The sequence below is a fragment of the Lutjanus erythropterus genome, chromosome 9 (assembly GCF_056507025.1).
Source record: "Lutjanus erythropterus isolate fLutEry1 chromosome 9, fLutEry1.hap2, whole genome shotgun sequence".
Taxonomy (NCBI): Eukaryota; Metazoa; Chordata; class Actinopteri; order Lutjaniformes; family Lutjanidae; genus Lutjanus; species Lutjanus erythropterus.
In genome coordinates this window covers 39,823,809-39,834,158 of record NC_139325.1, presented here as the reverse complement: position 1 = coordinate 39,834,158, position 10,350 = coordinate 39,823,809, and the positions used below count along the sequence as shown (strand labels likewise).

The 10,350-nt window shown below is 40.8% G+C and overlaps 1 protein-coding gene across 2 annotated transcripts in view; it reads right to left on the bottom strand.

The window, feature by feature from the left end:
* Positions 1 to 2,575: 2,575 nt before the first annotated feature.
* crppa (CDP-L-ribitol pyrophosphorylase A) overlaps positions 2,576 to 10,350 on the bottom strand; it is a 60,472-nt gene continuing 52,697 nt past the window's right edge. The window contains exon 10 of one of the 2 annotated variants that reach the window (XM_084725786.1): positions 2,576 to 3,390. In XM_084725786.1, coding sequence (XP_084581912.1) covers positions 3,286 to 3,390 — 105 coding nt within the window. In that variant the 3' untranslated portion in view covers positions 2,576 to 3,285. Of the gene's footprint in view, positions 3,391 to 9,965; positions 10,197 to 10,350 lie in introns of those variants that run through there. The other variant, XM_084725787.1, reaches the window with a different exon arrangement.

Here is a 10,350-nt window from a genome sequence, read left to right as displayed (position 1 = left end):
TGTTTTGTACTAATGTGGTTTTGAAATAATAGGCCATCGGAACAATGGGAAGTTCCTCTTTATCCAGTGGTAAATGCAGTGGTTATGACACAGTGCAGCAGTAGAGTGGCAGTTTAGCTATTATCAGAGATATTTGGACCTTCACGGGGGAAATCAGATTATGAGCGTCATTCAACACTGCAACTTAACCCCATTTTAAGAATAACAACAAGGATGAAACTGAGGCGTCTTTTATCATGACTTTACGAGGGGAAATACCCAATATATGATCAATATGTTTACCTTACTTTTTCATGATGAGCTGCTGAACCACATAGTAATTCCTGAGTTGCATCGTGCACGTGGCTTCATGCACCAGACCACATGATTTGGTCAATTTTCCTCAATTTCTGTGCTTCTGACATCAGTAAGCAGGCTGTTTGTTATGATGTGATATATACAATCAAGAGTCATGCTCTCAACAAACGCACTTGATCAGTTGCTTGCAGCTGTCATCATTTGTCACTGTGGGTTCAATCTTAGCTCAGAGTGATTTGTTTAGATTATTGGGAAAATATATCGATGAGTCAAAATTTCTAAAACCCAAACCATGCTTTATAGTACTATTAGATTATAATTCCTCTAAATCTTGTAAAAACAAAATGTATGGCTGTTATGAGATGAGAGTTTCTCTTATTTTGATTTATTACTAATGTCTGTATTTATTTGTTATATACTGATGTTCAATAAAGTTTCCTGTACCTTAGTCTGACGTCCTTCCTGGCTTGAACTGCTCTGTGCAGCTCATCAAGAGTCAAAAATAGACTAGACACATATTTTAAAGGTATAATCTGCAACATTTTCCTAAACCACCAATGTATAGATATTACATAATCCCTTTCAATCATCACTTATGACCTGCTGGAGGTGTGCGGTAGCATCTGTATCTGCAGAGATTGTTTCCATCTTTCTTATGGTTTTTCTGTGCCTGTGACGTTCTATCGACCCAAAACTTATGAACTGCTCGGACAAATCCTCCTGACTCTACCTTTAAGCGGAGCAGAGTGGCGAGCCGCTTCTGGAACGTGCTGCGGCGCGTTTAGTGCAATCACAAGCAATGTCTAGAATAACTGCGATGAAGTCTTTGCAGCCGGAACGCAACGCAGCCGCACCCAACCGCAATCAGCACGTTATACACAAGCAGGGGGTACTGTTACCGTGGTTACCAAATGATTAGCATAAATATATTTTTACAGGTTGCTCCCTTGACAGTTCACGATCAGCAGATGGAATTTATTTTGGGTTTAGCTTCTGAGTTCAAGCTAAAGTCATATACGTACCATCATTATTAAATTCTGTGGTTGATCTGCTTTGCTATCACACCACAAACAAACCGCACCAGAGTCCTCTTGAAAGCGGATCATCCTTCCCTCTCGGGCGGTTTCAGTGCGGTTGTTTGATCCAGAGTTTGACTGACTGACAGATTTCACGCCAGTCCAAACCAACCGAAACTAAACAGGCAAACACAGAAGAGTTTGACTGAATCAAACCAAACGGGTTCAGTGTGTAAACACTCTAAATACTGCTTGTACAAGTGCCCAGTTTTTGCTGTAATACATACTGTAATTCAAGATTCCCACAATAATAAGTTAATGCAGTGATATGACCAGTTAATACAGATCTGGTGCAAGGTTGGCAATCATCTGTTATGTGAATATGCATGCAGCATTTTAGGCCCTGTCTCTTCTTTTCAAACATCAATATATTATCAAAGTACTGTTAACACTTTTGATGAGGAAACTTGTCCAAACACCAGTTGACTGGCAGCCTTGAACTTACAAAGAGACATGCTAATGTTAGCACAAGTGCTACTCAAAGGTAACTCTACAATTCACATGATGATGATCCTCCCTGCTCGTTTGTGCTTTATTGAAAAGGACAAACAAACTGGAGGGACTGTTTGTGATAGTTGTAGTTATGAAGTGGGGTTGTATGAGGTACTAATACATAATCAGTGCAGCACCGGAGCTCAGCATTGTGCTGTTGCAGATGGGGTCAGCAGATTTGCCTGAAAAAAGAAATCAATATCTGTGCAATAGTATGCTAAATTTTGAAACTTTTTACTGCTTTACTTTGCTGCTAAACAGTCTTTTATTTGGCACTAGGTTTTCAAACGCTGAAAGAAATCTCTGCACACCTGAACTTGCAACTCTTTGAGATGCAACTCAGAGATAATTAGAGAAACTTCTGCATACTGTCTCACTTTCTGCTGAAATATTTATTAAATATCAACATTTCTGATGAAGGTTGTTTAGACCATAACGTTGGTACTACATTTTCCAAACCACAGTCTGGTTAAAAAACGTTTTTCTTCCAACCCCGTCTGCAACAGTACAATGCTAAGCTCTGGTGACGGCACTACTCTTCCCTTCGACCACCAACTACTTAAGGTGATGCAGACTTCCTTATGCAATTGTGCTTACAAAAAACCTGAACTATCCCTTTAATTTGGCCCATTTTTTTAGATTGTAAATCACTGTCCAGTCAAGTAGAGGACCAGCAATTTTCTCAATTTAAAGCCCCTACATTAGCTGCAATTTCTGAAAAATACTGCTGTACTAATTTGATGAAAAAAAAAATTAATAAAAAAATAAAACCAAAAACAAAAAATGTGGCAGCTTTTAAATGTGTTCAATCGACAAGTGTTGAATATTTCCAAGTTTTAATATCTACAGCTCTGTGTCAGTGACATGATTGCAGATATGGGGAAGTTTTTCTCTTGTTTTGTTTGTTTGGGCAGGACATGTAACTTTAGCCACTGGTGAACCCCAGAAAATACATGCCACTTCACCAACCAAACATATTTTTTACTACAGACCACTTCCCTCAAATTACAGTTGGTTACAGCAAAGACTAGCTTCATCTTTCACTGCCATAACTGAATTTTCAGCAGAAAGCCACTAAGTTTGAAAGATGTGGAGGTTTCCCTGGCAGGGACGATTCAATGAAAGCTGCATTATGGGAACTGTAGGATTCTGGGTTTCTGGAACTTGCCCCACACTTGGCACTAAACGTCAGGATATCTTGACTTCTGCAGCTTTGATTTTTAACAGTTCTTTTTTTAAAGTTGGGCTCTCGAAAGTCCTCAAACTTTATGGAAGTGCATTCATTAATCGTGGGAGTATCCCTTTAACCTAGCTGTAAATGATAACAAGATGGATTTATAGCACAAAAAAACATAACTGTCTTGTCCCTGTAGTGTTCATGAGTCACGCTGAGGGGATTTTCTGATGACACTGCTTCCCTTCATGCCTGCAGAAGCTGTCCCGCCAGGGCGGGGCTCCTCTCCCGGATCAGGGCTGACGTGATCTCAGCGACCTTCAGCACTGACCTCTCCCAGCGCTCGGTGTCCTGAGAAAGAAAAGGCAGAGGAGGAGGAGGAGAAGGAGGAGGAGAGACTTGTTACAGAACATAAAATTACAGACAGGCACGCTAACAAAATGCCACCTCGCTCATTAAGTGAGCTCAGTAGTAAGATCCTGCAATAACAATCTCAGACATCCCCACGCAGATTCACATTTGTTCATGTTTATCTTTTCTCTCAATAGTCACGACTCCGTTTGAGTCATCCAAGTGTTTGTACACCAGCGCTTCAGTTTATTGGACCGCCTGGAGCATCAGGTTAGCGTTAGCAGCCGGTTCAAACTAGCGGGAAACAAATTTAAACCATACCCATGTTGTTTCACTTGAAATAATGGCGAAAATAAGAATCAGAGCTGTCAGGAAGAAGTTACAACATCCGTCGATGATTTGACAAATGACAAAAAGGTTCCAAATTTAGTGTCAGCAGCCATTTTCTTTAAAAAATGACGACACTCATAAAAATACCCGGCATTCCGAGCTTCCCACAAAGACGCTCCTCATGAGAGAAAAATCCTGTGTCTGCTTTCCTGTTCGAGTCAGCTTTAAGGTCAAACAAACAGTACACAGTGAACAGCAATTTGAATTCACCACATTTAATTTGATTGTAAGAATCACAAAATCTGGTGGGGGATTTTCGTGACTCCTCATGTTATTTTATGGCTTGTTCAATCAGCACACGGAAGCAATTTTCCGGAGGCGGGAGAAGAAAAAAAATGCCACAGAATTGAGGCACTTTCTTTTTTCACAAATTTGTGTTAATGTCAAGTCCTCTGAAGCTTGTGAACCAATAAGGCCCACTTTGAGATTTATGGTGCATGATATTGGACAGATCTGCGCTAAACCACACGCAAGACAAAAGGAGACCCCACATTTTCTAATTCACTTTTTCTGAGACAAATTCACTCTTGTGGTTATTTTGCCTTTGTGATTCGTCTCTTCTGTATCTCTTTCTTCTTTTTTCCTCCGCAGACCGCCTGCACAATGCACTTTTAATGGTTTTCACTCCCCTGACTCCATTGCAGCGACTCCCTACTTTGATTTAGTCTCTTGATGAGGCCTAAGAATGACCTGTTTTCCATCTTTCAAAGGGGGCTGCAGTTCAAGGAGTTTTACTTTGTTTTAACCACAGGCTTGTTCCTCACACAGATTTATGCTTCATGCTCTACCTGGGCTTTTTCATAAATGGATCGCAGACTTTAATGAGGCTTTTGACAAAGCTTTTGATGTAGCAGCATGCATGAGGGAGAAAATATGAAAATGATTTTCGGTTCTTGCTTTATTTCAACTTTTAAAGATATAGTATATACCACAGAGAACACAAAAAAAGGATGTATACCACAAAGGAGGGAAAAAGGAAGGCCTGGGATAGACTTTGGTTTCACACAACTCAGCTCTGTATTCAAATACTGAAAACATTATACTTACATCTTGAGTTAAAGGATAATTCTGTTTTTTCACATCTTGGATCTTGTTTTTACAGTTTTGGACAACAGTTTGCTAAACTTTATTGTTTTGTTTTGTCATTTGGATCCACAGTTACTGTTGCTATGCCTTTAAAACTTTGAATTTTTGCACAGCACATGTGCAGTTTACAGTGACTACGGTGGCAGATTTACCATTGAAAATTAAACCTCAGGAAGAGTTGGATGTCAGAGAGAGGGAGACAAAAGCAGACTTCTAATTTCTAGCTGTCAAAAACATTTAGAATGAGGATTTTAATGCAACCAGTGACCCCCCAAACTAATGTAGATAGTTAATGATGTGCTCCTTGGCCTTTGAAGTAATACTACATTTGTCTTGTTGGTAGTAAGCTAATAAACTGGACATGCTAAAGATTACAGACAAACACCGTCCATTCCTGACACTTTGTCCTGTGACCTTGGTTTTATAGAGGTGATAAAAAGTCATCACCCTCTGAACTCTTAAAATAAATTAATCTCTCTAATTACAGCCCTAAGCACATCATTTGCAGCTTGATAGGATGGCCATGTCCAGCTAAAGTTGAGCTATGATTGCTGTTTGAGAGAAAGATTTAAAAACACTGTGGTAACACTAAAACAAGGTTAAGCATAAGAAAATCAATTGTTGGACAGGTTGAAAACAATTAAGCAATTTAGCCAAAGTATCTACTGCTTTGGAGATGAAACCAAAAGTGAGCACTCTGAAACTGTGTATTTAATCCATCATTGTGCAGCAAAACTGCGCAAACAACAACTAAGTATAGTAGGTCAAAGCTGATGCAGGAAGGCGTACAGTGGACTGAACCGATCAGTCTGACTATCTGACTGTCGGGCCCCGTCTGACCTCTTCTTCGCAATGTTTTCATGCTCTCAGATCTCAGCAACAGACCTTTTTCACAGCCATCACTTTGACTTGTCATAGCATGAAAAGCGCAGGTGTAACTAATGATATTAACGATGGCTCTGTTCCATTTGGGTGTTCCCATAAGCCGGGACTGTGAGCCAGGACATACGACAACACCAAGAATCTGGAGCCGCACCACCTACCTGGAACGCAGCCTTTATTAACAATATTAGTTCCACTTGTCCTTTTCCCGCTATGAGATGTCAAATCTTGTCAGGCATAAAAAAGGATTATTACTTTGGCGAGTGCGGTGTTATTAAACAGACAAAAACGATGGCCTAACCTACGAAAACTTGGTCCAAATTGTAATATTTTTTGAATTATCCCTTAAAACAGGATTAGATCTGACATATATTATTTCATCAGAAAAAGACCAACCATGTGACACTTTCTATTCTGAGTCTTTAACCAATTGTATCAGCCAGCTCTCTAAAGACAAATTTCCTGAGGGTGAGATAAAATAATTTAAGACTAAAGAAAGCTTTTCACAAAGCTTTTAACGTCCTAACATCCACAAAGAGGAACATGAAAATATATTACAAATATATCCCAGTCAAATGACAAAACAACAATGATTTGTGATCTGGAACATCACATTTAGCAGACCTGGCTTCCAAATGCATTCTGCATTACAACTATGTGTCAGCGGTTTAACACATTTGGAGCCGAGCGTATGATCAACAGGACAAAAATAAGCTTTCTCTCACTCTGTCCCTTTCTTGATCTTAAAGCCTTAAACTCCATCGGCCAGCTCCAAGCAGTTTGTGCGGCGACTGGATGGGGAATGTGACGAGGTGTGAGAGCGATGAGCGTGGAATCTGGCCCGACCGTGGTTAATGGGAGCGAGAGACCCGGGATCCAGAACTCCCGGAGCACTCCTCCATAATCAGAACCAGTGGAAGGGGGAGTCAGATGACATGGATTTTCCACACCGACCAACTGCAGGGGGAACTGAGGCGCTGGAGTACAGATCAGCGACTCCAGCCTCTCATTGATTAAAGCAATACGGGGGAATGAAAAGAAAAAAAAAAAAAAAAAAAGAATCTAAATATGTTAGCTTGAATGGGCTCCAGACGCATTCTGTGTTAACACTTACAATCTTTTTTTAATATGAATTTAGATTTACAATTTGCTAAACCTTTGAAGAATCAAAGGAAATGGAGTAAAAGAAAAACAGTGATGATTCTCTGTTTTTCTTCATGATGCACCCAACTCATTGTTCTTGGGATTAATCACTCGCACGAGGTGATGAGGAGATGCGTCCGGTTACATGAAAGTGAGCTCTGCAGAGGAAGGCAACTCTGAAGAGCTGAAGAGGAGTAAAAGTTACGCAGGAATTAGGATAATTCTGATTAGGTCTGCACAACTAATCCAAATACTACCAAAAATGTAATATGGCCACATGCAATATCGAAATTGCAGAAGCTCCAGTTTTTGGATGATGGGAAAAACAGCACTATAATAAAGTACTGTCCTGACTTGAGATTTGTAATCTTGTTCTCCAGATGTAAGGAAACATGTTTGATTGATGCTGACCCCAACAAATTTCACATCATCAGTGAAAATGACAATTATGATCATTCCCACAAATCAATAACCATATCACAATCACACTATCTGCGAAAATAATCACAGTAAAGCTGTTTTTAACCATATCGTGCAGCCCTAACTCTGACTCCATAATTCTGTCCCTGGTATGATCAGTTTATGTTCATGAATCATTCCAACGTTTCAGTGATTGCATGATGGAAGAGATTCCAGCTATGTTTACTGTTGCATGAACGCTTTCAAATGTTACCAAATCATTTACAACTAGCATGGAGTTGCACTAATTAAATGCAGCAAAATATTTTATTTATCTGTCAATCCTTGCACGAAGTTCATTTAGTCAATAAGTTGGGCCTCCTGACATTTTGCAAAAGCAAGTTAAGTATCCCTGGCCTGAGATATCACAAGTAATAAAAGAAGCTAGTTTAGTTTTAGTGTTTAAGTTTGGGGGGATTTCATGCTTTCAGTGAGTTCAAGAAGAATTAATTAAGACAAAATAGGAAAGGACTGGAGAAAACAGAAAGGAAATGTAATTTTCCTGATGTACCCAAGTCATTGTTCTGTGGCTTAATCACCGGTACGAGGCGATACAGAGATGGGCCAGTACATCTGTAAGCAGTCAACAGTTGCAGCTGATAGCACGGCGTTGTCCACATATCCTCTGGATTCAGGTTCATCAGTGATCACTCAGGAGCTCCGAGCGAGTGTTCTGGAGAAATCTGATTGCATCTTATCACTGTTTACACCATAAGCAATCAAAGCATTCCTCTGATTGTTATCTAAAAGAAATTACATCTTCACACGGAAAGAATTTGAGATGTTACATGTGTTTGGAGGAGCTAAAAGGCCACGGGGATGATAAATGTGATGAGCACGATCGTTGGCCGACTACCACCCAGATGCATTGATGAGGACCATGGGAAAGTCACGAGAACGCTGGGTGTCTCGGGCATATTGAAGACAGCTACAGCCATTAAACCACAGCTAATGACTCTATTACAGAGGTCTGTTTTCTTATAGGCAGAACAAGAAAACGCTTAAGTTTGTCCACGAGAAAATAAGAAAAAGCAAACTGCGAGTCGAGATCACCAAGGAGGATCAAAGTTTTAAGCCTGTCTAAGCCCCGGCACTGAATTATTTCCACTCCAGATATGCTGCCTTTGAAATATGAATCATGCTTCATAAAACGGCATTATTAAATCAAGTAGTTGCTTGCACAGTGGAACACAAATACGACTTGAGCTCTTCATTGACTCGTGGCACAGCTTTAAGTAGTCACAACTGCCGCTCAGGCTTCAAATGTGGTCGAGAAAAAAGCACGACAAAAGGGTAGAATTACTTAACAGCAACAAACTCAGAGGCTTCAGAGACATTTGCATATCTAACTGCTCTCAGGCTGAAATCTATATGGCTGGAGCGTGAGGAACTTCTGAACTGACTGATCGTTGCTGAGGGAAGAGCCGCGGCGGACAGGAGCTGGTACCTCTCCTGACCCGGGCTCTGCTGCCGTCGGCGGGGGCGGCGCTCCGTTCAGCTCGTGTCTCGTCTTTCCACTGGGGACCGTCCAGGATGAATAAAGCGGCTCGCTTAATGAGCAGCTCGCTGGCTCATTGTTACGGGCACGCAAAAACATCCATGAGAGGGGAGACGTGTGTCGGGTCACACAGGACAGAACGCACGCATACGGGAGACAGAACACATGCACAGACCGGGGAGACACTTCATAAGAATATGTGTTCATACTCACACACTCTCAGAAATAAAAGTGCTAACTAGAACCATGAAGGGTTCATCGGTTTGTCCTGTTTTTGGTTTCTGGGAGAATCTTTTATAAAGGTTCCACTTGCGACCCTTTCAGAAAGTTCTACCTAAAACCATCCATGAAGGGTTTCACACAGAACCCCCCCATGAGAGATACTACAGAGAACCCCTCTATGGTGTAATGGTTCTACTCAGAACCCTCTCTGGGGTTCCATCCTCTAAGAGTGCTAGCAAGAACTCACACAGGTTCTATGGACAACCTTTTTATATTCAAAGGATTTTATCTACAACACACTGAGGCGGTTCTACCTGGAACCTTTTTATACCCCAAGGGTTCTATCTAGAAAAAACGTTGGGGCTCTACAGCAAACCTTTTTATGTTCCAAAAGTTTTATCTAGAACAAACTCAGGGGGTTCTACAGAGAATCATTTTATATTCCAAGGGTTTTATCTAGAACATCCCAGGGGGTTCTACTGAGAAACTTTTCATATTCCAAAGGTTTTATCTAGAATTTATTCAGTGGATTCTACAGAAATCATTTTATATCCCAAGGGTTTCATCTAGAGCCCACCCAGGTGGTTCTATTGAGAACCTTTTTATATACAAGGGTTCTATCTAGAATCAATTCAGGCAGTTCTACCACATTCCCTTTTATGTTCTAAGGGTTTTATCTAGATACCACCTGGGGGATTCTTTGAAGAACCTTCTTATATTATGGTATAAAGAACTCTGAAGAGTCCTTCAAGGATTGAAACAATATTTGAAGAACTATTTCTTCTAAAAAAGGGAGGGAAATTTTTTCTTCCAAAAAGGGTTCTTTAAATGAAAAGGGTTTTTAATATAACCTTTAGTCTTACAAAGAACCCTTGAGAAGCCTTCTCTTAAAAAAAAAAAGGGGTTCTCCTGAAGCAAATGGTTCTGGGCAGAACCTCAGGCCTTTAGGAAAAACCTTTTTGAAACCCTTATTTCTGAGAGTGTACACATGGACCCTCACACTCGCACAAAGAGGTGGAATGTGATCCTGAAGGGATTTGCGTGTCTCCAGATCTTCATCATCATCACAGCCAACGTCCTCCAGCGTTGACTAAGACGGTTTTCCACCGTCTCTGCCCCGGCGTCTCTTCCAGCAGAATATGGAGATGGAGAAACTGGTTAGCGAGCGCCCGAGGCTGAATATTCCTCACTGTGGCAGCGCAGAGACAAACAGAACTGGAGGGGTGCATTTGGACAGACATGAGATAAAACCTGAAGCGAGGGTGTAACTGAGCCTTTAA